This window comes from Ursus americanus, chromosome 6 (assembly GCF_024610735.1).
Source record: "Ursus americanus isolate L20-20 chromosome 6, mUrsAme1.1.p, whole genome shotgun sequence".
NCBI classification, from domain to species: Eukaryota; Metazoa; Chordata; class Mammalia; order Carnivora; family Ursidae; genus Ursus; species Ursus americanus.
This window is the reverse complement of record NC_142132.1, coordinates 31,058,919-31,086,547: the sequence shown is the minus strand read 5'-3', so window position 1 is coordinate 31,086,547 and position 27,629 is coordinate 31,058,919. Positions and strand designations below refer to the sequence as shown.

The 27,629-nt window shown below is 36.5% G+C and overlaps 1 protein-coding gene and 1 non-coding gene across 8 annotated transcripts; both read left to right on the top strand.

Moving 5' to 3' along the window:
• Positions 1–289: 289 nt before the first annotated feature.
• ZNF518A (zinc finger protein 518A) lies at positions 290–27,629 on the top strand. Of its 7 annotated transcripts, XM_087862851.1 has the most exons (7): positions 290–399; positions 2,888–2,973; positions 4,098–4,205; positions 17,754–17,904; positions 20,607–20,656; positions 21,222–21,345; positions 21,485–27,629. In XM_087862851.1, exon 7 carries the CDS (start codon positions 21,609–21,611, stop codon positions 26,082–26,084), a length of 4,476 nt encoding a protein of 1,491 aa, XP_087718977.1. In that variant the 5' UTR covers positions 290–399; positions 2,888–2,973; positions 4,098–4,205; positions 17,754–17,904; positions 20,607–20,656; positions 21,222–21,345; positions 21,485–21,608; the 3' UTR covers positions 26,085–27,629. The 7 variants fall into 7 exon arrangements, with proteins under 7 accessions (XP_087718977.1, XP_045640951.2, XP_087718976.1 ...); XM_045784995.2 differs by lacking the exon at positions 4,098–4,205; XM_087862850.1 differs by having other exon boundaries at positions 2,888–4,205.
• On the top strand, positions 19,644–19,751 carry LOC123784007 (U6 spliceosomal RNA). The gene has a single exon (XR_006777356.1). It is a non-coding gene; the product is annotated as a U6 spliceosomal RNA (small nuclear RNA).

Below are 27,629 nucleotides of genomic sequence, written 5' to 3'. Positions count from 1 at the left end.
TTCCCAGTCAGTAAGGGCTTGCCAAGACCACAGTTCCTGCTTCTGGTGTCTACTCTGAAGACCATACAGTAGAGGTCTGTCTACCATAACATTGGCAGTAGGATCTCTCCAGCTGGGGGAGAGCACACGGGGAGAGTGAGTCACTGGCGTGGCGGGCATCGAGGAAACGCGCTAATTTGAGAGGTCAGCGGCGAGTCCAGCTCAATGGCCTAGTCTCGCCAGGCTGAGGGGCGGACCCTGCCGGCCTCCGTCCTCTTCCGCTCGCCTCAGGTACAGCCCGGCGGATCCCTCCGCCGCAGCGTGCGCTCCCGGTAGCGCCGAGATCGGCTTTTCGGCAATACCCGGATGGAAGCGTAATGGCCGCCATCAGGGACTCGCAGGCAATGGGGACCATGACAGGTATTCCCTATGAGCGGGGCCGCCCAGACTTGTTAGGATGCCGGGACTTCTAGATGGCCAGCCAGGGGGCAAAATGCGAGTTTGTGGGGGTATCAGGGTCCCCTGAACCGGCTCAGGGATCCGCCTCTTGTGATAGGAAGCGCCTGCTAAATAGTCCCGGCTATTCAGCGCTTCCGCCTAACTTGCCGCAAAGTTTTTCTAGAGAAGTCGGTTCTTTTACTCGGCGCTCCTGCAGGCTGCTAGAGCTGATCTTCCGCGTCTTAGCTGGGTTTGCACTACGTTCGGGCTTTTTGAACTCTACATTCTCCCACAGCCTAGAAGCTGGAGCGGGAGCGCGGCGACAGTGTGCCTCCGCGCGCCCGAGGGGAGCCGAACCCCGGAGGAAGGGGCGGATCGGGCGCGGTGTTTGGGACGGAGCGGGGCGCGCGGCGCTCGAAGCACGCACTCGGCGCGTTCCGGGGCTGGTGGAGAGAGCATGGGTACTGCTGCGACCGCACCCCTCGAGCTGTAGATTCGCAGGCCCACGGCAGTCCGACTCGACGGCGTCCCCATTGTGGGTCCAGTCTCTGGTCATTGGAGGTCTTTTTTTTTGCAGATACGCTCAGCTCTCTGGCGCGCGCTCCCTCCTCCACAGAGTTGGCCAAAGGCGCCCTTCTTGCAGACCCCAACCACACCCAGTGGCAGATGGATTTCTTTGTAACTGGCTTTCTCACTTGTAGGGTCCATTTTGAGTCTGTTCTTAACATGGTGTCCTCATTGTCAAGTAGACAGTCTATTCCTAGATGGATATGGTAATGGAAAATATATAGGGTGAATGTATATGAGGTAAAATGTCGTAACTCGTTTAAGTAGACCAACAAAACAGATATGGTAGCTTTAAGGTTCAGAATACAAAAGTTTAGGTTCAGTTTTCTTTTTAGGTCTAAATTTGGGGGCGTTTAGTATTTGTGAACTATTTTAGCCAAAACATTCGTTGAGTGTGTTTGATATCAAAAGTCTAAAAAACACCAGAAAAATAAAATAAGTCAATATTTAAGGAATTCGTAAGAATGCTGAACTTTGTGTGTTTGTAGCAATGGTGAAACAAGACACCAAACTGTACATCAGGGTAGGAATTTCATTAACTTAAGTGACTGTGTGTTAGGCCTAGTTTACTGTTTTTTATGCAGCCAGGGATCTGATATAAGTGTACCTTAAAGTTAGTATTCTCTGGTTGAACAGATAGAAACCATTTAAATTGACGGAGTGAAATACCCTGACATCTTTCAAAGTTTTAACTGCAAATCCATAGAAATGGATTCATTATCTTTTAGCAAAACTGTTTATGTTTCTGATATTCATAAAGAAAAACATTGCATTGTGTTTAACATTTTTCAGGGCGTTAGCATTTCATGAGGATGATAAGCATAGTAGACCATGTTCATTTTTGTTAAAATTCTTATAAATAAGATGAGCCCCAGCTTTAGAAAATTGTTAACAAAAGGGAAGGGAGGGGTAAAATGCAGGTATCCGACCTGTTTTGCACATCCAAATTATTCCTTAATTGTTGCAGTGAAAGTAAGGATAAATATCAATTCAGAACGCTATATCTGGTTTTATGGAAGGGTAAAAGGGTAACAACCACAATGAAAACCTACTATGTGCATTGATTATGAGCTTTTAAATGGTTGAGTTTTTTTTAAAATCATTATCACACTTTAAATCCTATCCTATTCTTTCTTAATAGTATATGTGGTCCCAAGTTCTTGTATCTTGAAGCATTCCAGAGGATATATTTTAGCATAAATACACAATTTGTCTTTAGATTATACTTTAAACATGTCCTTTAATATACTTCCATTGTTTACTTTTCTGTTTGGAATTGCTCTTATGGAAGCATTGTTTGCTTTAGATCACTTAATACAACTCTTTTTTTTTTTTTTTGGATGATAAAAGACTTGAGTCTTGCTCAGTTTCCTTCAGGGACTCTACTAAATGTTTTGTGATAAAGCACTATAAGTAGAAGAAAATAATTGGAATGAAGTTGAAATTTTTATTATCTGATTTCAGGTGTGTAGGCTCTGAGTGTTTCAGTTCTGTATGGGGGTATTGGCTTCATGCAGTGAGCAATTTTCATGGGATGTTAGCACAAATGAGTATAAAGAGGTAATATTGTGGTAGTAGGGTATCTGGCTTGGAATCAGACCTAGATTGTTCTAGGTTTTTGATTTTGGCAAGATTCATTTTCCTGATCTTGAAATAAACAAAGTGAATTATATTGAGCCTAAGCTCCCTTCTAAGCTTTGAGTTTTGTGATTTTTATAAATTTATGACATGTTATCATGGAGTAGCAATGTTGGGTTATTTGCCAAAAGTGCAGAGAGGTTTTCTTTTTCCTCTTAAATTTAAGCACATAAGTTGAATATGAAGCATAATTGAATCAAGAGTATAAAAACATTTTACTAACAGGTTTTGCAGTCAGTTTTAAAATCTTGGTCTTCATTTCCAGATATCGTCTCTTCTTTTGATCACTGTTCCTGATTGTGGCTTTGTCCAAGCATTAAATTGCGTGCCTTTTGTTCCTTGAAGAAGGAGGTATGGTAAAGATTGAAGTATTACAGCATGTAGTTTATTAAGCAGTAAGTTAATATGTTTTGATATTGGACAAAATAAAGTAAAATAGTTATGTATACATAAGATTTCATAAGTTATAGTTTTACTTTTGGCGTAGATAAAATAAAATACTTACAGGTTTTCTTTTAATGTAAGCAAAAAAGGTCATTTTGGTTTCATAGTTTATTATTTAATACTTTATTAGTGATCTAAAGATAATTTTAACTATATTCTTCTAAACATAAAGACAGCATTAAGGGCTTCTGGGTAATGAATGATGGAGTTATATATGGTTGGAAGATGTTTTGAAGTTGTATAAATGACCAGAAGAGTGTTTGTGTTTTGCTCTAATAAGTGCAAAGTAATGCACCTAAAGAAAAACTGAAATATACTTATATCATGATTAATGGCATCTACATTATGAATCAGAAAAGGTACTTGAGAATCACTGTGGAGTTATGACTGGTTTCCTGAAGACAATCTTCTGAATATCCTAGCGTGAACAAAAAGAAGGAAAAAAAAAATCTGCCATCAGATCCATGGTATTATAAGGAAAGCTTTGAAAATTCAGCGGAAAATACCGTACCCTTGTACAAAAACATGGTTTATCTACCCTTGAAACATGAGTGTCTCTTACTGTTTGTTTTGGATAGGTACTGGGATACCACAGTATCATTTAATTCCCCTCACCAAATACAATAAGTATACCCGTAAGTTAACCCTAAATTAAAGATAAGATTATGTACATAACTACTAAAATAGCTGAAGTAGACTATACCAACTGAAATTATTACTTCAGTAATGGTAACCATGTTTTACCATGAGTTTTACTAGTAGATGGCTTTGATTTCAGGGCCATTTTTCACAAAGGCAGGAATGTTTTATTTTATTAGAAGTTAATGTCTTAACAACTACAGTGAGTAGGGAGCAACAAAGCTTAGATACTGGGTAATTACTTAATGTTCATTTATATGTGTAATTGCTTCCTATATAACATTTGTTGTCCTCTTACTGAATTAGATTCACATGGGTACTGTGTTGTTCTGAATAAAGTAAATGCTGAGTGCTAAGAATTTTCTTTACTGTGTTTGATCCAAAATTCTCAGAAAAAGTAATATAATGAAGAATGAAAACTTCAAATGTAATGAAGTAAACAAGAGGCTGCTATATGATGACTGACCAAAATGATTTGGATTATTCCATCTTGAAAAATTGTGAGCAAAGTCTGACTAAATTTTAAAATCACGATTGGTATGACTGCATGAAACAGATATCACAATATCAGAATGAAGTTGCATGACTTGAAGCTTAGGATAATTAAGTAGGTCTTACATGGGTCTCATTTCAAGAAATGGTAATAGCTGAAAAATATTGGTTTCATGGAAAGTCAAATAATTTCACAGTGTGGTAAAATCATCACTAATTCCTAATTAAAATTGGATTGTTAAAGGTTGTAGCTGGTAGAAAAAAAAATGTATTTGTTGACCTTGAACAATGCAGGGGTTAGGGAAACTGGCCCACCACACAATTGAAAATCTGCATGTATTCTTTTGACTCCCATAAAACTTAACTACTCTAAGCCTTCTGTTGACTGGAAGCCTTACTGATAGCATGAATAGTTGATTAACATGTTGTATGTTATATGTATTAGATACTGTATTCTTTTTTTTTTTTATTTTAATGTTTTTTTATTATGTTAGTCACCATACAGTACATCCCTGGTTTCTGATGTAAAGTTCAGTGATTCATTAGTTGCGTATAACACCCAGTGCACCATGCAATACGTGCCCTCCTTAATACCCATCACCAGTCTATCCCATTCTCCCACCCCCCCTCCCCTCTGAAGCCCTCAGTTTGTTTCTCAGAGTCCATAGTCTCTCATGCTTCATTCCCCCTTCTGATTACCCCCCTTTCTTTATCCCTTCCTTCCCCTACCGATGTTCCTAGTTCTTATGTTCCATAGATGAGAGATCATATGATAATTGTCTTTCTCTGCTTGACTTATTTCACTTAGCATTATCTCCTCCAGTGCCGTCCATGTTGCAGCAAATGTTGAGAACTCGTTCTTTTTGATAGCTGAGTAATATTCCATTGTATATATGGACCACAACTTCTTAATCCAGTCATCTGTTGAAGGGCATCTTGGTTCCTTCCACGATTTAGGTATTGTGGACAATGCTGCTATGAACGTTGGGGTGCATATGGCCCTTCTCTTCACTATGTCTGTATCTTTGGGGTAAATACCCAGTAGTGCAATAGCTGGCTCATAGGGTAGCTCAATTTTTAACTTTTTAAGGGACCTCCACACTGTTTTCCAGAGTGGCTGTACCAACTTGCATTCCCACCAACAATGTAGGAGGGATCCCCTTTCTCCACATCCTCTCCAGCAATTGTTGTTTCTTGATAACAAATGATAATAAAGTAGGCTAGAGAAGAGGAAATATTATTAAAATCATAAGGAAGAGAAGAATACATTTACAGTACTGTATCAGAAAAATCCATGTGTAATTGGACCTTCATGGTTCAAAGCTGTCTTATTCAAGGGCCAGCTGTATATTAATTTTGTCAACTCAATATCTCTTCGTTTGGGGAGCCATCTCTCCCCTGTTATGAGTGGTTAGACCAATCATATAGTCTTATAACCCAAGCCTAGTCATCCCTATTGCAACAGTGATTGCCTGTTAAACAAGCAGAATCTTGTTAATCAAGAATCCTTTTAAATTGATATATGAATGCTAGGAGAAACATGCTCCCTTTTCTTTAAAGTTACTAATCCGGTAGGGTGTTAGTGACATTTTTTCCCACATGTATAAGAACCCCATCTGTAGCAGGAGAAAGTGAAGCCATATTTAAATTGGAGATGGGTGGAGATAGCATGCCAGTTTCAGTTCTAGGGACCAAGGTAAGAGATATCCATGGTTTTCTTTTGATCCTGTCAGTTACCCTGGTGTCCTTCCCAGTCCCATGTGTCAAAATTTTGTATACAAATGAGTTTGAATTGGATTGCAGCAGAAAATGTTCTGATGGATATTTGTACCTTAAGAATTTAGTATCTATAGCTTCAAGTTGATCACATCCATCTACAGTTTGCCCTTTTCTTCCACTTTATGAAAGATGCCCATTGTTCATCATTCATATATACATTCAGTCCTTCATTCAACCTACAAACATTTGTTGAGTGTCTACTATGTACAAGTATGTGCAACTGTCTGGATAGTCAAGGATTATACCTACTAGCTGAGTGGATGATGGACTTCCTTTAATGTAGCATATTTTTATATGTTTAGGTTACACTGATCGATAAAAATGTGTTGAGAATAATCAGTGCTGTGCTCAGTATTTTAGTAATAGGAAAGAATAAAACGAATTCTTTGCCTTCAAAGTGCTTGTAGTTTAGATAAGGAATCCAGATTAACATATATGAAACAATACAAACAGCAGATAAATGAATGTGCAGTTGTGTGGTATGGATTTTAAGTCTGAGTTCTGATAGGAAGGAAATTAGGGCTGGCAGGTTTCTTGAAGGAGGTACCACTGCAAATGGATTTTAACTTATTAGTCCAGTTTTGTTAGGCAAAAAGTATGGAGGAAAGGATGGAATTGAAAATAGGGCTGATCCAAGATGGGGAGGAGGTTGGTTTGACTGTAACAATTTGTATTTTGGGGAATGAGAGGAAGTGAGATATAAGGTTGAGTATTTTAAATCCATGTATGAGGCATTTGGAAAGCCAAACACATTTTATTTTATGCTAAGGTGGGGATTTCTTTGAATTAAATGTTTATATTTCTTTAGTGTGATGCCACGTCTGATGCTAAGATACAAAATAAGTGTAATCAAGTGATGGAAATTTAGTTGTGGAAAAGATCTTGTTATATTCCTCTGCCTTGAAATTTTTTTAAAAACAAGTCATTAATCTGCAATGCTGTTCTGTTTTATACATGTTATATACATATATATAAAATTAGTTTCTTCTTATTTCCCCCTTTGTTGAGAGATCTCATAGTAACGGTGTCAAAACCATACCCTTCCTCTAGAGATACAGCCAGTTCAAAACTAATGTTGCAGTAGATATAAAAACATTCTGAGAAAGATAAGGAATGAAATTAATGTTTGATTACGCACATAATATTTGTTTTGAGCTTCAGATACTAGGAATGATGTATAGGTTAATTCTTTCATTAAATGCTGTTGTTTACTTAACCTTCTTCAGTAACCAGTTAGCTCATCTTCAACTCAAGAGAATTAACATTTTGAGCATTCCTATATACCAGGGTTGGCAAACTTTTGCTGTAAATGGTCAGATAGTATATATTTTAGGCTTTGTGGGCAATATGGTTTCTTTGCACCTATCAGCTGCTGTTGTAACATGATAGCAGCCATAAACAGTATGTAAATGAACGAATGTGGCTATGTTTTAATGAAACTTAATTTACAAAAAAGGCAGCAGGCTACATTTGGCCCACAGGCTGTTGGCTGTGGACCACTTATCATAGATTTAATGAGGCGTTTTATTCCACAGCTTCTCCTACTCACACCTTCCCATTATCCTCCTCTCTAGTAACTATAGATCAGTTATCTTTATTATTTTCTAAGTTCACCTCTTCGACTTGTTCACTAGATCCCACCCCTTCTCACCCAGTGAAGGACATTGCTACTGCATCTCTTTGTTTTTTCTCCCTCATCATCAATTTTTCTATTTTTGTTGGATGATTTTTGTAAGCATGCAGTAATGCTGTAATTTCTCCCAGTTTTAAAAAAACAAAACAAGAAAATAACTCTACTTCAGTTCTTCTCTTGTTCTTTTATACTAAAACTCCTTAGAAGAGTTGTCTGTACGACATTCTCCATTTCTCTTCTTCCCATTTCCTCTTAAATCCGTGCTAGTCAGCCCTTCTATGGGGCTGATCAGTGTTACCAGTGGTCTTGACATTAAGTCCAGTGGTCAGTTCTCAGTCCTAATCTTGCTTGAGAGAGTTGATCAATCCCTGATCCTGGAAACTCTTTGCTTTCAGGACACCACTCTCCTAACTTACCTCACTGGTCATTCCTTTCATTCTTACTAGCTTAGCTGTTTTTTTCCTCCTCTTTTTACTCTAAATGTTGTAGTATCTCAAGGCTTGGGCCTTGGACTTTTCTCTTTGTGTACTTACTCCTTGGTGATTTCATTCAGTTCTGTATGCATAAATATATACACACACCAGTGACTCCCAAATTTTTATTTTACCCCTAGATCTCTGTATTCTGTATTCAGCTACATATCCATATTTTCCCCTTGGATATCAATTTGAGATATCTCAAATTCTGTATGGCTAAAACTGAACTCTTGATATACTTTCTGTACTTACTGTTTCCACAGAGTCTTTCTTTTCTTTTCTTTTCTTTTTTTTTTTTAAGATTTTATTTATTTATTTAACAGAGAGACAGCCAGCGAGAGAGGGAACACAAGCAGGGGGAGTGGGAGAGAAAGAAGCAGGCTCCCAGCGGAGGAGCCTGATGTGGGGCTCGATCCCCTAACGCCGGGATCACGCCCTGAGCCGAAGGCAGACACTTAACTGGTGTGCCACCCAGGCGCCCCCCACACAGTCTTTCTATATTAATAAATAGCAATTCATTTCTTCCAGTTGCTTAGGATAGGACTTTTAGAGTTAACACTTGACATACTCTTTTCTCTTTACAGACCAAACAGTCTATCAGCATCTTCTTTGGCTCTGTCATCACAACATATCCATGGTCTAACGATGCCTCATTGTCTCCACCATTGTCTCATGTCGCCATCATCTCTCTCCTGGCAGTTGTAGTGTAATTATCTCCAAATTGGTCTTCTGGCTCTCACTTTTACCTCCTTCCCAGATACTCTGTTCTTAACATTGCAGCCAGAGTGATCCTCTAAAAAATCACTCAACTTATTTCTCTACCCCAAATGCTCCAGTAGCTTCCCATCTCATTTATAGTAAAACCAAAGTCCTTTTGGTGTCCCTCAAGGCCTTGTTTGGTTCCATTACATCTTTAACTTCATCTCCTGCTGCTTTCCCTCTGGTGTTTTTTGTTTCAGTCATACTGACGTTCTTCTTTCTAGTCTCTGAACATGTTAGGCGCGCTCTGTACTTGGTGTTAGCACTTACTATTTCTTTTCTTGGAACGCTTTCTGCCTCCACTTCTTAGAATCTTGACTCAAATAAGACTTTTTCAAATGAGGGCTACCTGACTTCACATTTAAAATTGCAACTCTCGGGGCGCCTGGGTAGCGCAGTCGTTAAAGCGTCTGCCTTCGGCTCAGGGCGTGATCCTGGCGTACCGGGATCGAGTCCCACATCAGGCTCCCCTGCTATGAGCCTGCTTCTTCCTCTCCCACTCCCCCTGCTGTGTTCCCTCTCTCGCTGGCTGTCTCTCTCTGTCAAATAAATAAATAAAATCTTTAAAAAAAAAATAAAAATAAAAATAAAATTGCAACTCTCTAGTTCTGCCTGTTTTTCTCTGTTTTATTTATCTCCGCAGCACTTGTGGTGTTTGAATATATTAAATAATTTACTTACTTTGTCATGTAAATAACTAGCAGAGTGTTATGTCCACGGGGTGGGGGGGTTTGGTCACCGCTGTATTCTCAGTGTTTAGAACGAAGACTGGCACAGATTCGTGCTAGCTACATGCCCAGCACTATGCCAGATGCTGGTGATAGAGCAAAAAACATGACAGATGTGTTCCTTATGCTTATGCAGCTTTTATTCCATTGGTAGAGACAGAAAATAAATTGGCAAATACATAAAATATTGCCAAAGTGTTACAAAAAAGAAATACAGGGGTTTAGCTAGAGAATAATTTTTTCTGTTAGAGAAGTAATGATTTATAGATTGGGGAAGGCCTTTCTGAGGTGATATTTGAGCTGAGACCTAAAAGATAAGAAAGATCTAGCCATTTGAAGAATAGGAAAAGGAACAATTCAAGCAGGGAACAGCAGGTGCAAATGCCTGAGATAAGGAAGAAGGAGTATTTGAGGAACTGAGAGACTATCTATGGTAGCTTGCTGGAGTATATTAACAGATGAGGAGAGTGGTGTGAGGTGAAGTTTAAGAAAGAAGTACAGTACCAGATGTCACTGCTCCTTGTAAGCTTTGGCAGAGATTGAACTTTATTTGAAGTGCTTTGGGAAGCCACTGCAGATTTTAAAGCAGGGAGCATTGTGATCTATTTTATATTAAGATCACGTTTGCTCCTGTGTGGAGAATGGATTCAGAGGAATGTGGTGGGCAAGAGAGAAGCGTGAATGCCAGTTAGAAGGTTATTTTAATCCAAGTTATAGATCACAGTGGACTGAGATGACAGTGGAGATGGAGAGAAGAATTCAGGATGTACTTTGGAGATAGAATTGACAGGTCTTGCTTATGGATTAGTGTGGGAGCAGGGGAAAGAGGATGCACAATGAGTCCTTGATTTCTGGGATGAGTAACTGGATGGATTGTGGTGCAGTATTGCTAAGGTGGGGAAGTCTGGGGAGTAGAATTTGCTTCTGTCATAGACAAGTGCTTTTTATAGAGCCAGAGAAAAATGGAATAGTTTATATTAGTTTGGGAAACCGAGGGTAAATGGGTTGCATGTTGATGCATGTTGTCCCAATCAAGTAGCCATAAATCTTTTTTTTTAAATATTTTATTTATTTATTTGACACAGAGACAGCCAGAGAGAGAGAGGGAACACAAGCAGGAGGGAATGGGAGAGGAAGAAGCAGGCTCCCAGTGGAGGAGCCTGATGTGGGGCTCGATCCCAGGACCCTGGTATCACGCCCTGAGCTGAAGGCAGATGCTTAACGACTGAGCCACCCAGGTGCCCCAAGTAGCCATAAATCTTTTAATTTCCTCCCACACCATGTGTTCCAAAATCTTAAGTAAAATCTGCCTAATCTACATCACTGCCACAGCAAAATGACAAAAGAACAAAAGAACAAGAGATGAAATAATCTTTCTCCTTCCCATACTAAATTCAGTGGTTTCTATTTCACTTTGGGTAGATCTGATTTTTCTCCCAATTTCCACTTTCTGAAAATGTGATTTCTGAGCATGAGCATATGTGTGTGTGTGTTTTAAATAAAATTCCATTGCAGAAAAAAGTTTACATGATTTGTAGCATTTGCTATAAAGTAATTTAATCTAAAATCACAGGAAGTCAGATATTTGGGTTGCAAATAAAAGACGAAATGAGTCAGGAGTGTGTTAGGACCCTGTGTACCAATCATCTTGTTTTTTGTGAGGGATGAATGAAAAATATAAAATAGAACTTGTTTTTAAGAAGATTATGAATTACCTTGGGAGGTAAAACTTAAACATGAAATGATGTAACTATAAAGCAGTGTAATGAAGTGGCGAGCAATGGCTGTACTTTAAATGGATATTCCGAGAAGGGAGAGATTAGTGTGTATTGCAGGTTTCATGTCCCTATAGGAGATAGAATTAGAAAGGAAGTTCGACCAGTACTGAGAAGATAGAAGGGGTGACAAGCCTGGTGAAAGGAACAGGATGAACAAATAAATAAAGGTGTGTAGGTAGGGGGGCGGAAAGCATCTTAGATATTGGGCACTGTACATTACGTATGTAGTCGTCATGTCAGTAATAAGAAAGAAGATGAACCTGAACCAGGAACTGCTTCTGTATTTTAACTTTTGATTTTGGACTCCTTCATAATTGTATACCAGCCAGTATCACCAACCTACCTGAGTGGTACATGGCTCACATGTATACTAGCATTTTGAATCTTTCTGTATCTTAATTACCTTAGCATATTTAACTCTTCATTTCTCTTTTCTGTGTTTAAGTTGCTTATTAGGCCACAATTTGGAGGCAGCTGCCTTTTATTTTATATATTCTACAAAACTTACTCTTTCACTTATTTAAAATACGATAGTTATTAGCCCTACAGGTAAACTTTTTAAAAACCTAAAGCAGCTACAAAAAAAGTAAGCCCAGAATTTGTGTTTTAAGTCATGAAAAGATTATTATTTTGAAGGCATTATAAGGTTCTGTTTTTAAAATAAGTTTTAGGTTTTTATGTAATTTTCTTTTAGATCCCTTTTAGGCAGAACCTTGGGGTTTTTTTCAGTAAGCTCTTCTTGCTGCATGCTTCTTTTGTTTTATTTCTAGTTATATATTCATATACTGTTTTGAATTCAGTTATCTCTGTAGAAAAAAATTCGATGACTCAAGGAATGAAATTGTTATACAGAATAATGACTAATTATATTAGCCTTTCTGTGTGATGTGACGAGTTAGGTTACAGAGGTACATGCTGAGTTAGAAATGAGGGGAAGCTAAAATCAGAGTTTTTTAGTTCTTTAATGCGTAAGCAACTGGAATGTTTATAAAGAGCATGCAGATTCTTTTTATATCCTTTCAGTAAAGCTAAAGACTGTAGAATGTCTTTGCTCTTTAATCTGTTGCAGAAAGCAAACAAAATTCTAGGAATGGTGTTTTTTGATTTACTTTCCTCTATTCAGGTGTTTCTTATCCTTGGCATTTTACTTTGGGAATCATCTTTTTAAAATTTCTCTGTGTGATTCCTAACCTATGCTAACATTGCCAGTTCTCTGGTTCCTCACTTTTTATTTGGATTGTCAGTTAGTCCTCTACTTTTCTGACTTCTATTTTTACTGTTTCTAATGTATCTTGCTTTCTAGTACTATTCTAATAATATTTCTAAAATACTGCTTTTATAACTTCTCTCTGCTCATGAACTCACCATGGCTCCTGGTTACCTTTCATTTCAAGTTCAAATCTGTCCTCTGTAGTCTGTTCTCACTTAACCTCTCCATTATACATTTTCTGTGTGATCTAGATCCCACAGTGCCATGGGAGAAAAATGCTTTTCTTCCAGTGTTACTCTGTTTTTCTGGTCTAGATAGCCTTTGCTCCATTTTTGCAAGTTTAAGTCTACTCCTCTTTAAAGGATCATCACAAAACCTACCTTTTTGTGAATTAAATGCAGTCAACATTGATCTGTCAGCTTAATGTCTTAAGAGTCTGGTTACAAGTAATAGAACTAGCTTAAAGTACTATAAGTCAGGATAAGCTGAAAAGGAGGAATTATTTTAAGGATGTAAGATTTCCTAGAATTAAAGGGCAGGAATAGACTCAAGCCTCAGTAAAGACTTGTGGTAGTAACAGTGTCCTCTTGGTTTCACTCGAGAGTACTTAGAAGGGTTGATGATTCTCTACCTGCTGTTTGGGTACGTTTATTTTTTGCTCTGCTGTGCTGTCATTCCCTAAGAAAATTAACTTTTTGTCAGTAGTTTGGGTGATTTATCTTACTGTAGACTTGTCTGTGCTTATACAAACGTAGCCCTGTAGTATCTTGCTCCTGACATGAAAATGAGGATCTTTCCTCCTAATATAAAAATGTATTACATGCTTTCATCTGTAACTTCCTTTTTTTAAAATGAAAAAAAAAATTCACAATGAAATCTAATACATAAACCTTTTTGTTTATAATGTTTTCACGTGGGTGGTTGTTCCATAATTTACTTAATTCTCCAACTCATGGACATTTAAATGATACTATTACATATGTTGTGCTTTTATTTCTGTAGGATAGGTTGTTAAAATTGAGGTTTATGGAAGTATACTTAGACAATGTGAAGGAAATTGGTTATTTTCAAGGAAAATGTAAATTGCAGAAAATAAGTCAAGCAGTAGAAACCCTTTAGAGCCCAGAAACCATAGAAGAGCTTGCACAAAGGTTTGTAAGGCCTAAAATCCAAAGAGGTATCAGGCCCATATGGTATTTTTGGTACAGTTGTGTAATTTTAAGGAGTAGGCAATTCTCATGATTAAGTGAACTATTTTGGAGGAGATGAAGTGGTGGAAATTATTCCAATTCATTTTATGTATTCTCCATAATGCCAGGATTAAAACTATTAAAGATAGCATCCAAAAGGAAAATTCTGAATAAAATTTTGTCAGATGAAAACCAGTACTTCTTTAAAGAATAATATGCTTAACTGATATAAAAATAGTTCACCATTATCCTTGCTGTTTGTTTCTTTGTGTAGTATAAAGGTTTCCCCCACTATCTGAAAATAGAGCATCCTTATGAAACCTTTTGTAAGTTGAAATGGTATAAAGCAAAGAAGCAGTTACCGCTAATTCATGTGGAAATTTTTGAGTGTTCTCAGACCCCAAAAATAACCTTAGTCTTAGGCTTTTCTGATATCTTAGGGGGCACATCTTGCTGGTGGAGGCACAAAATAATTGAGATAAAGCACAGATGCCCACAGACACAGTTTGAAGCTATGGCCTCTTGATGCTGACATAGTGAATTGTAGTTCCTGGGAAGGAGCTTGGTGATGCCATTCTCACTGCTTGGGCTGCGTGCTCCCTCTATAACAGATCGCTGCAAAACAAAGGCTGAACACTGATTTTGTTCTTCACTTTTTTTTATGAAAACAGAAGCCCTCTTTGGATTTCTTTTGGTTAGCAAAAAACTTACTGACGTAGGTTTGTAAGTGAAGTGGTATAATGCGAACTTTTGAAAAGCAAACTTTCAGAAAGCAGGGGATACCTGTATACAAAAATAATAGTCAAATTGAGATCAGTGTTACAGTTTTCCTATTTATCTTTTTTTTTAAGTTTTAATTTCTTTTTACCTTATTTAAATTTTTTTTTCTTGTAACAATGTACTAAGATCAGGAAGCATATTAGTTGAATACCATTTGTTTTCTATATAAAATACAGCTTTGTATTTGTATAACAACAGTGCATTCATAACTTACTCTGGGGCTGCCAACTTCCTTTACTTACTTTTTAAGGTAACCTCATGGCTCACAAATTAACTGTTAAATAAGCAAAAAAATTACCTCTCAGTAGCATGAATTTATATGAGTAACATAGCTTAATTTTTTATTCTCAGAGTATAGTGTTTGCCAATAACTTTATGGCTGTTGTACAGTCTTTTCTGCATGGGTGTGATTGGGTACCTGTGTACTGATGCTAGGAGTGCGATGTTGAATGATACCTATTTTGTTTTGATTTCTGCCTTTAGTGTCAATATTTCTCAACTTTGTGCTGGCATCAGTTTTACTATTTTAAGTTCAGAAAAAACTCGGTTTACCACAGAATTCACTTACTTTGCTTGAGAATTTCAAAATTTTCACGACTTCATGCCATTTTTTGATAAAGTTTTGTAACAGTGTGGTCTAGAGGCAAAGAGGTCATTTTCATTACATCCAAATGTAAGCTGTTTGCTTGTGCTGTGATAAGGAAGTTTGCTAGTGTGGAGGCCGTAGTGATCCAAGGACATTTTAAGAAACACTAACCTAAGGATAACCAGTAATCACTATAAACATTTTTATATGCATACTCTTTTTACTATGAAGTTTGTGTGGGCCCATGTGTTTTGCTTATCCCATCTATTCTCTATACACCTATCAGTATTTGAACAAATTAACTCCTCATGTGTCTACTGTTTTTCTGTTTTTTTCATTGACTGTATCTTGGATATCTTCCTATTAATAAATGTAGGTTTACAGTATTGTTTTTAAAATTGAATAATATTCCATTGAATGAAAATACCATAATTTATTTATTGGTGGACATTTTGTTATTTTTGATTTTGTGATTTTTGTAGGCAGTGCTTCAGTGAACCTGATTATTACCGTTAGGATACATTTCTAGAAGTAAATCAGAAATTATATACTTTCTTCCTGGTCATGTATAGATTTATATTTTGTGTATCATAAAATATATACTATATTATATATATAATCATATATGTAATTATAACATAAAATGAATTATGTTATAGTAAATGTAAATAAATATATATAGCAAACTGTTCTTTATAAAGATTGTATCATTAGGGTATCATAGTGCCTCTATTACTAGAAAATGAAATTTTAAAAATGAAGGCATACAAAATAAAAGTCCACATTTTTATTGTTCGATTCAGCAGATAGAAACTTAACTCTGTAAAGTTGCTATAGTAGTTTTTAAATGCTTAACTCTTAGTTTCTGTACATACTTGTTATGGACTGGTGACTAATGTTTCATGGACCGTCAGCAGACCATATTTTTAGTAGCACTCTTTTAGCGTAGGAACCAGTGTAGAAGGGGGAATAAGGGGCCTGGGGTGGGCTTTGTGTCTCCTCCATATACGGTCATTTAATTCTCGTGCTTTTGGTATGGTACCCACTCTCAACTGTGTCTGGTAGCCCCTGTTGAAGAGAGTCTGTTTTCTTCTGCAGAGAATAAACCTGCAGGCATCCGCTGTGGTGGGGAAATGGCAGTGACCTAGCGGATAGAGTGGGGAAGGGAATCTTAGCATCTAACCAGAGCTCAAGCAGCTTTCTCCAAATTTCTTTTTGTTTTAGCTTTCTCCTCCTTTCTGCATAGTTACTTGGTACTGCCAGTTCCTAAGCCTTTCGAAGATTCAGAGTGTAAAATAGGTTAGTTCTTAGCCTTCCCCACTCTGGGATTAAGTTTTCTTGGGTCTGCAGGGTCATTTACTAATTTATCTGCTTTCCAGCATCAGAAATTTGTTACTGTTGTCATAGCTCCTGTTTCCTGTTGTTACTTTTTTTTAAGGACCTCTTGCTTTTTTTTAAGGACCTAGTGTGTTATAAGTGTTCTCCTTCTGCAATCTTTTCTGCTTTTCCTAACTGTATTAACAAAATATTTACTTTTATTTCTGTTTCATAGATTTTATTGTTGACAGATGTTTCTTCTGTAACAACACATTATTTCCTTTTTTAAGTCTTTTTTTTCTGATTGAAATTTAATTTTGTTAAAGTATTTACTTGAAACTTTATTCCAGAAAGAGTACATATGTAGTATAGTCTCTAAATCTTTGTACATCTAAAATTGTGTTTTTCCTTTACATATGATTTTTCCTGTGTATAGAATTAATTCTTCAGTTAATCTGTTTTCCTCAGAACTCTGTAAATATCATTCCATTGTCTTCTAGCATTTAGAATTGTGAGTAAAATGTCTGATTAATATTGATTTCTGATTAAAGTTGACATTGCTGATGAAAAATCGAATACCTTTTTAGGTAATTCTCCCTCTCTACCTTTTTTTTGTAGCATTTCATTTTTATTTTCTAAACTCAAAAATTTGACTGGATAAGTTGTAAACATTGAGTCTTATATTCTCTTCTCACTTATAATCTTTTCTGGCATTTGAGGAGCCTTTGATTTTGAAAATTCACGTCTTCAAGAGAAAAACCCAAACTCGAATGTTATTTTTTTCTTGTTTTCAAAATCATTATTTCTCTCCCATCTACTTTGTTCTCTCTTTCATGGTGGTATGTTCTCTCTTTCATGGTGGTATGTTCTTAGTTTTCTTTTTTTTAGTATATTATCTCAGGTCTTACTGAAATTGCCAATAACTACTTAATTTTTCCCCCCTAAGCTTTCTCCTTTTTCCGGTAGTAGTAACTTTTGTATGGTTACTGTTTTTCATTGCTGGATGGGGAAATGGGGAGAGGTTTCTCTAAGTGTTCAGGTTATTTTCTCTTTGTTGACCTGCTGCAGCTAGTGATGTTTCTGCCTACTTAATTTTTGATGGCATTGGTAGTTGAGATGAATTCTTAAAGAATGAACCAAAATTTTTTCAGTTTTTTAGTTAAAAGGAAGGGGGGAAGTTAATGTAATTTTTTCATGACAGCTTAGAGATAATTTACTTACGTGGATGAAGGACAGAACTGTTAAACAGAAGATAGGCATGGATATAGGAAGATTTATCTTTGTTCAGAAATAATTTCCTCTTTATCTCTTTTCCAACAGCTGGTGCTAACAAGTCCCAACTCGACCCCTGGACCCAGCTCAAAACTCTGGATTCATTCTCTTCCTTCCCATACCTCAGCCTAAGCTTTCTGTCTCCCCAAAGGGTACCACATGATCTTCTTCTCAAGTCCTCACTTTCTAGAATCTCAAGGTATGTTCAGGGAGGAAGTGGGCAGATTTATGTCCTTTACTTTCTTACTTAGGGCATAAGAGATGCTTATTAAATGCTTATTAAATGAATGTCCCCTAGGCAAATTCCTCTTTAAAAGTGGTACTTGGCAGTGGGTTAGCATTTGTTTTCACTCTTCTCTCTCTGAACTGTTTCTTACCACACACCTTGCAATTCGTGTATGGAATGTTGTTTCTAGTCATTTTGTAGGACTTTATTTTTTGGTTTGTGTTTCATTGGGCAGTTGGAAGAAGAAAATCAGATGGCTTAAGTTGCCACGTTGATGCAGGCACTTCTCCAGGTTACTTGAAAGCGCTAGGCATACTTTATGCGAATAGTATTCTTTCAGGGCTTGAGGAGATGTTGGTTAAGTCTTATGAGGTAATAATATGTAGAGAGAGGGCAGTAGTTTAAATGGGAGATTTAAAATCAGTAATCCTTGTTGGTGGGGTAAAGATTGAACTATAGTGAAAAGAGCATTAGCTAGTTGGAAGGTTAAAATTAGAGTAAAATTTCTCTTTTCCTTCTTTCATGTTATCTGAGAAATACACAACACCCAACACATTTTTTTGCGCATAGGTGGCAACCCTAGTATAATTTGCTACAATCATTGATTGTTTGCACATACTACAGGTTGAACATGGTTGGAGACAAAATAGATTCTCCAGATTTAAAATTTGAGGGTGAATAACAAACCCCAAACTACCTAAGATATACAAACTTCCCCAATACTGTATTGTACATGCCATTCATTAAATGAAAAAAACACTGATGTTCAATATTAATTATTTAGCAGTTAGCAAGGTTGAGTAAAAGCTAAGTGGATTTCTTATAAGGTCCATTTTATTAACACTGTTTTGCCTGTGTTGAAAAGACATACACTTTAATGGGTGAACTTTGTAACATCTGTTTTAGCTGCCATGCATCCTACTTAATTATTTTCTATTCTTCACGTCCTGGAAGGGTGAGGTTGCTGAGTGGCCAACTCTGAATAAGCAGTGTATTAATGTCCTGCCTCTCTTCCTTCAGATTGTAAGCTGCACTAGGGTAGGGACCATGTTTTTTAATTTTTCCATAGCACCCAGCAAAATGACTGACATTCATAGTAGGCATTTATTAGTAAGTGTAGTTGATTGAGTTATTTCCTATTTTTACACTGGTTGTCAGACTCTGGGGTATGTGTTATCTTAAAAAATTTAAATTGTGTAGGTATTTTGAAATGGAATTGATACTTAGAAATATTATCGATCTATTTTTAGCATTACACATATATTTTTGAACTCATGTAATATTACTGCAAGAAGCAATTTCCCTTTTGTAATAAAACCCATGATATAGTTTCTTGATTATATGTATAATAGAAAGGCTTGAGTATGGATAATCCAGAATGACCACAATATGGTATTCAGACAAATGGAGAACCATTATAGGTGTGCTTAAAAGTTTCACCTCTTTGAACCTCACCCTCAGATTCTGGTATGGTGAAATTTCCACCAGTGATTATGATGGTTGTCACTGTTGAGAATGGGAAACTCTGTAGGGAATCTTCTCAGTTGGTATGGAATGTCCACCAGGTGTCATTGAGCTTTATTCTAGCCAGTTATTTAGTTTTTCTTACTTTTGAAGAAAAAGTATTTACATTTTGCTTTGAATAATATAATAAAACATTTTAAGTAAAAATTTTAATATTTTACTAAATTAGACATAGTTATGTAAAACCAGTGCATGCTTCGGCAGCACATATACTAAAATTGGAACAATACAGAGAAGATTAGCATGGCCCCTGTGCAAAGGATGACATGCAAATTTGTGAAGCATTCCATATTTTGTGCAGTTCCTGAGAGTCCTAACACCCTTTGCAGATGAACTCTGAGGAAATGATATGAGTCAGAGCACAATGTGTGGCACTGAATAATGAAATTGTGATTTCTAACTACTAAAAAAAAATTCAGTAAACTGGTACCCTGCTAATGAATTCATTATCAGTTTAGCATATATATATTTAAAGACTATTAAAGAGTGTGTTTTTTAGACCCAACCAAAATTACTGAGTGTGAGATAAAAAGAGTCTCTTAATATGTAATTTCGCTTTTAATTATATTCCCTTCCTGACACAGTAGAGTATCTAGTTACTTAGATTCATTAAATTTATTTTTTTTTTAAGTTTTTATTTATTTAAGCAATCTTTGCCCAGCGTGGGGCTAGAACTCAAAACCCAAGATCAAGAGTCACATGTTCTACCTACTGAGCCAGCCAGGCACTCCTAGATTAATTGAAATTTAAAGCTGAGACCTTTGACTAGACATTACAGATGAAGCTCAATTTGATTTATACTTTATTTTCTTTAGCTTATCTAATTTTGTCTGTTATTCATACATATATATTTAAGATCACAAAAGTAAGAAAATATAATTCTTCTAATACACATTTTGATATTTTACTGAACCTGCAGTACTCAGATTCCAATCTCAGCAATATATTACTCACATCTTATTACTTTACTATTTTTTAATCCTTTGCATTTTAACTCATAATGGGTCATTTCATGGTGATCACATACAGTAATAATAGCTACAGTTGATAGAGCACTTTATAGGATACTGTTCATATGTTTTCTCATTTAATCTTTACAATAACCACTGTGAAAGGTAAGGAAAGTACTAATTTTTTTTTTCACTTTATAGATGAAGAAACGAAGACAGAGATTCAGACTTGTCTAGAGTAACACAAATGAGTAAGTGTTGAAATTAATGGAGGCAGATAGTAATGGGTGCATTCTCATAAGCCAGGAGCTTTCCTTGCTGCCTTCTGCCTGAGTTCTACGGACAAAAAGCCAAATAGCCAAAATGGTTGGGAACCAAGAAGGTAGTAGGTAGACTTTAATAGTATCCCAGCAAAATGTGCTATTCCTTTTCATTTCTTTTTCTTTTCTTTTTTCTCTTTTCTTTTTTTTATCAGTTAGTAATGATAACTTGAAAGACCAGATAATGTCTTCTGTTGTTGTTGTTGTTAGATAAATGAAACTTATTTTAAATATAAATTATCTCTGAAGCACTAAGGAAATAGAAAATCTGGAGAGAAGCCTGTTGAATGTCTCACAAGGTAATAGTCATAGGGTCAGCTAAGGAGGTGAGGAAGTTAATAGTTCATGTGTGTAATTGGAGACGTTTGTGTAATTGTAACTTAAATTGTTACGGTTTTCATTAAGATTTTTAAAATCCTGCTTAAATATTGTAATATCAACTTAATATAAAAATCTTAGAGCTTAAGGGTGCTTATCCAATTGTGGTTTTCTTTAGATGACAAAACTGAGGTTCAGAGAAGTTGAAGCTTGCCCAGTGTCAGAGAGCAGAGCCGGAAGTAAAACTTGTATTTCTTGACTTCCAGATTAGTGTTATTTCTACTTCAAGCTATTACTTCTTGGTAAGCTGTTCTTAAAATACTTAACAGGTCCTTTATATCTTTTATGTATGTGTTTGATCAGCATTCCTATTTTGTATCGAACTTTAAAATATGAAATTTACTGATGCTTATGAAAATTCAATTCTTTGTTTGATTTTAGGTGAGTTAATGTGGGAAAAATTCTGGTATTTTGAAGATGTGTCGGCACAGTATTGTTTCCTGTATAAATTACAAGTAACTTCAGTTTTTAGAGAAAAAAGAAGTTGGGATTTTTTGGTAAAATCATGCCATCTGAACAGAAACCGTTATTTTTTGATGAAAAACAAACTACTTTAAGAAAAGATTATGATGTGAAAAATGAGATAGTGGATACTTTCAGATCAGTACCTAGGCCAAAAATTTCAGAAAGTAGTTTTCATTATGAACTAAAAAATGTGAAAATTGATTTGCCGAAGATAAATATTCCAAATGAAGTCTTTTTGAAACATGAAGTTGACAAATACAGAAAATTATTTCAGCGTCAACCACAGACTGCAAGAAAATCTGTCAGTGTAAAGACTGTAAGCTGTGTAGAGGAGTGTATGTTGCTCCATAAGTCTGAGAGAGTTGAAGAAGAGGGTTTAAAAATGTCTGCAAAAATACTCAATTTCAACTGTTTAAAATGCCGAGATAGCACTCGATATAGTCCGAATGATTTGCAGAAACACTTTCAAATGTGGCACCGTGGTGAATTACCTTCATATCCTTGTGAAATGTGCAGTTTTTCAGCAAATGACTTCCAGATATTTAAACAACACAGATGGACACATAGAAGCACTTTAGTAAAATGTGACATTTGTAACAATGAGAGTGTATATACTTTATTAGACTTGACAAAGCATTTTGCATCCACGCATTGTGTAAATGGTAGTTTTCAATGTGAAAAGTGCAAATTCTCCACCCAGGATGTTGGCACATTTGTTCAGCACATTCATAGACATAACGAAATACATTATAAATGTGGTAAGTGCCATCATGTATGTTTTACCAAAGGAGAGCTTCAGAAGCACCTTCATGTTCATTCTGGTACATTTCCCTTCACTTGTCAATATTGTAGCTATGGTGCCACTAGGAGAGAGCACCTGGTAAGACATGTTATAACTTTGCACAAGGAACACTTATATGCGAAAGAAAAACTGGAAAAAGACAAATATGAAAAGAGGATGGCAAAAACTTCAGCAGGACTTAAGCTGATTCTGAAAAGATACAGAATAGATGCATCAAGGAAGACATTCTGGAAACGCAAGAAGATCAACAATGGAAGTGACAGAAGTATAGAAAAAAGCACTCCAGTGCTTAAAAAAGTGAACAAAACACCGGCTAAATCTGAAGACCAGAGCCATCTTGTTCAAGAGCATTTAAATGAAGAAAAGGATGAAAGACCACACTGTGAGAATAATGATAAACCTGCAGAGTCAGAGTCAGAAAAGCCAAGTCTTCTGTCCACTGGGCATTGTAATAGAGCTGAAGAGGGGTCAAATTCTACTCTAGGTTTCTTGAAGACTGCTGTACAAGGACCTACGGTGTTAATGGTGAAAAATAATAGAATAACAATTCCTGCTAACTACAGCGCTGATTTTATGGGCTTTAAGATGGTGGATGGAAAACAACATATTGTAATAAAATTGTTACCTACCAATAAACAGAGTTTATATTCACCAGGCTTACAGTCAGATGCTGCAAAGGACAGTACTGCCAGTTTGCAGCCCCAGACTTTGGACACTGCTGGATTTTTAGCAGGAGTAACAGCTGAATTAAGTGACACCGTTTACATGAAAGCAGCTACTCCATTTTCATGTTCATCTCCTCCTATACTTCCAGGGAAAGTAACGTCAGAAAAAGAAATGGCTTTGCTATCTCAAACGAGTAATATGCTTCAAACAATGGATGATGAAAAAAACGTGTCTTTGTCAGCATCAGAATTGGTTTCAGCATCAGTGAATTTGACCACAAAAGTTGAAACAAAAGATAATATTGACCTATGGGGAAGTTATATTACTCATAGTCACCCTGAGATATCAGGTGCTGCCATTAAAAGTCCAGATAAAGTCAACTCTACTACCAAACAAAATGCATACAACAGTGGAGATATGCATAACTATTGCATTAATTATGTCAACTCTGAGTTACCTGCTGAATCTTCCAACCAAGGATCATTGCCCTTTCATAATTACTCAAAAGTAAATAATTCTTATAAACGTCGTAGGTTTTCAGGAACAGGAACGTGTGAAAACCCTCAAAAAGAACCTTCATCAAGCAAGACAGTTGTTCAGCATCCAATAAGTGAATCCGTTTTATCACTGGTGAGGAAGGAGAGCTCAAATCCAGATAGCATGTTAGCATCTATTAGCCTTTTAAATACTAAAGATGGAACTTTAAAAATGCAAGCTGAAATTGAAGAACAGTGTGTTTTAGAAAAAGGACAAAACATTGATGGACAGAACTTATACACTAATGAAAATCAAAATTTAGAGAGCATGACTGAAAAATCGAAGTGGGATGGCATTTCTAATGTTGAGTCACCTATGATGCCTAGAATCACATCTGTTTTCTCTCTCCAGAGTCAACAAGCATCAGAATTTTTGCCACCTGAAGTAAACCAGTTACTTCAGGATGGATTAAAAACAAAATCTGAGGTAAAACAAGACTCTAGTAATAGTAACACTCCAGATAAAGGCTTGCCACTTCATTGTGACCAGTCATTTCAGAAGCTTGAGGGAGAAGGCGAAATAGTTGAATCTCCAAAAGACTTCAGAGTACATGGCATCTTTCCAATTCCATGCGGTAGTACAGGGGTTAATGTGCCTGCAAATGATCTGAGTTTAAAATGTGGAAAAGAAAAACAAAATCTGTCAATACCACAGGATGTGAGAGATTCAGAAAAGACACCTAGAATTTCAGGTATTGGCACATTACTTAAGACTCAGTCAGATGCAATAATAACACAGCAGCTCGTAAAAGATAAACTACGAGCCACTACACAAAATTTAGGTTCTTTATATAGGCAGAGCCCACTTCTGAATTCAGAACCAAAAAAGGCTATATTTGTTCAGACTCCAAAAGGCTTTTTTGTACCATTGCACATTGCTAACAAGCCTGGATTGCATGTTGTTTCAGGAAGACCACTTCCATTGGTTAATACACAAGGTGTACCTGCTTCTCTTCTTTTAAACAAGAAACCTGGGATGATTTTAACATTTAATAATGGGAAACTCGAAGGTGTTTCCACTGTCAAAACTGAGAGTGCTCAAGCTTGTGGAACAACAGCTAAGGAGCCTTGCAGAACACCTTTTTTAAAGGTAGAACCAAACAGTAATTGTTTGACACCTGCACTTTGTTCCAGCATTGGCAGTTGTTTGAGCATGAAAAGTAGCTCAGAAAACACTTTACCATTAAAAGGCCCTTATATTATCAAAACATCAGCAAATTCTTCAGTGAAAGCTGTTCCTATTCCTAATACAGTGTCTGAACATCAGGGCACTAAGTTGAATATCTTGGACTCAGCAAAACAGCAGAATGAGATTTTTCCAAAACCACCTCTTTATACCCTCTTGCCTGATGGCAAACAAGCTGTTTTTTTAAAGTGTGTGATGCCAAATAAGACTGAGCTGCTTAAGCCTAAAATAGTCCAAAATAGTACGTATTATCAAAACATACAGCCAAAGAAACCTGAAGGAACACCACAAAAAATATTGCTGAAAATTTTTAACCCTGTTTTAAATGTGACTGCTGCTAACAATCTGTCTGTAAGCACCTCTGCATCCTCATTGCAGAAAGACAGGGTACCATCTAACCAGACTACAGGAGGAGAGCAGAGAGAGCCAGAATCTTCTAGAGATGCCTTACCCTTCTTACTAGATGATATGATGCCAGCAAATGAAATTGTGATAACTTCTACTGCAACATGCCCAGAACCTTCTGAGGAACCTGTGTGTTTCACTGACCGTTCAGACACCAGGGTATTAAGGTGTAAAACAAATTGTACAATTGAGAAAAACTTCAATAGAAAAAAGACTTCAAAAAAAAAATTTTCAAGAATAAAAACTCATGTAAGAAGTAAAGATTCTGACACTGCCTTTGTATCTAGAAACAGAAACTGTAAACGAAAGTGTAGGGATAGTTACGAAGAACCTCCAAGAAAAAAAGCAACATTACATAGAAAGTGTAAAGAAAAGTCTAAACCTGAAGATGCCCGTGAATCCTTTGGATTTAGCACACCAAGGCTTTCCAAAGATTCAGTCAGAACTTTGCGGCTTTTCCCCTTTAGTTCCAAACAGCTTGTGAAATGTCCTAGGAGAAACCAGCCAGTTGTAGTTTTGAATCATCCTGATGCAGATGCACCAGAAGTAGTAAGTGTAATGAAAACTATCGCTAAATTTAATGGACGTGTACTTAAGGTTTCATTGTCAAAAAGAACTATCAGTGCTTTACTGAAGCCAGTTTGTGATAACGCCTCAAAAACAGTTTATGAAGAGTTTTCCAAAAGGCATAAAACATTGAAACCTGTTAGTTCTGTGAAAGAAAGATTTGTGCTAAAATTAACCCTCAAAAAGACAAGCAAAAACAATTATCAGATTGTGAAAACTACCTCTGAAAATGTTCTGAAAGCTAAATTTAACTGTTGGTTTTGTGGTAGAGTATTTGACAATCAGGATGCTTGGGCTGGTCATGGGCAGAGACATTTAATGGAAGCCACTCGTGATTGGAATATGTTAGAATAATTTACTGTAGTTACCAAGGAAAAGAAAAGTAAAATTATCTTAGAAGAAAACATGGTGTGAATTACCTTAAGGCAGACATTTTCTACTTCAATATAGTACCTAAAATTGAGCATCTGAAAAGTGGCTGTATTTCCATGGGAGACTAAAAAAGCTTATGTGTGATATTTGAAAATGCTATCACTGCACACACAAGTTTTGCAAGAAACTAATTGCAGCACAGATGTACCTTGATTTAATTTTTAAAAATGTGTCCTTGGGAAGTTAGGGCTAAAGAACATTTCAATAAAACAGTTTTCCCAATTTAGTTATATAGTGACTCTTGGTAGAGGGTAACGGCTGACAGCTCCATTCCCTCTCTTCTTCCACCAGCCTTACGAATCTGATAAGTGTAGCTCCTTTGAAGACGGGGAGCTCTTTCACCACGGAGCTGGAGGAGTTTCTCCTCATTTGTGAAGATACACTAAGAGCTTGAGTAAAGAACTTAACTTTACATCTGCTAAATGTAGTTCTTTTGAAGGGTATTAGGCTCCTCTGAGAGTACATTTAACTAACTACAGTTACACCTCATGATGCTTGAAAAGAGTTTTTCATAAGCAAATCTTTTTTCTCTTACGCTGTGTCCCATATCAGGAATTGGAATACCTTCCCAAGGTGATTTTCTTTTTCTAAATGGCTTTGTCAAGCATTGCAGTAGACGGGCGGCCTCAAAAGAAGAATTAAACTCTCTTGGTCCAGTTTAAAGTCTGATTAAAGAACTTGAACTCATTTTTCTGAATTTGGTGATAATCTTCAGTGATTCTCTTGCACAGAACTATGCTTATTTGATTTAAATTGTTTGTCCCCCATAAACCAAATGGCCAATTTTTATCTTGGTTTCCATCCATTTAAAAAGTGGAACATAGAAGCACTTCCAAGGGAATGGCTTTTCTTGAAAATTAAGAATCACTCTACAGGAACAATATTTTGAAGCAAGATTAGCAAAGCAAATCAGATTTTTACTGTTTAATTACTGTTAGGTGTCTGAACATGTACACACTGGGACAAACCATTTTTGTAAGCACCTTTTTAGTCTCACTGACAACCCAAAGCAGATTGTTTTACCGAGTGTTGGCAGTTGAAAATGAAGAAGCATTAATAGTGGACTCAGTGGCAGGGCATGAAACTTCAGGACAGATTCCTAGGGGATATACCCAGCAGGTAGAGTTTTAAAATGGATATTTTCATGACAACAGAATCATCGACTGAAACTCCACCGTGTAAGTTTGGATCAAATTTTGTTGGATTATTGGATAATGGAGTTGTTGTATTACAAATTACTGTATAATTTTTGTTATATTGTTACTACAAGTGTTAAACATTTTCATTGATTGAAAACTTCAGGGCTTCTTTTCTGTATATAAGAAAGAATTTAAACCTGTACATATTTTTGTATCTTTCAGTTATGTAAATTTTGCACAGAAGATTTTTGACATAAAAGGTTTATTTTCTTTCAGTTTAGTTCTGTGCATGCACTAATAAAACTGGTTGTTTAATTTAAAAGGACTA

Excerpts from the sequence above, each read along its gene's own strand:
- ZNF518A (XM_045784995.2), top strand. The coding sequence starts at position 21,609 with ATGCCATCTGAACAGAAACCGTTATTTTTTGATGAAAAACAAACTACT.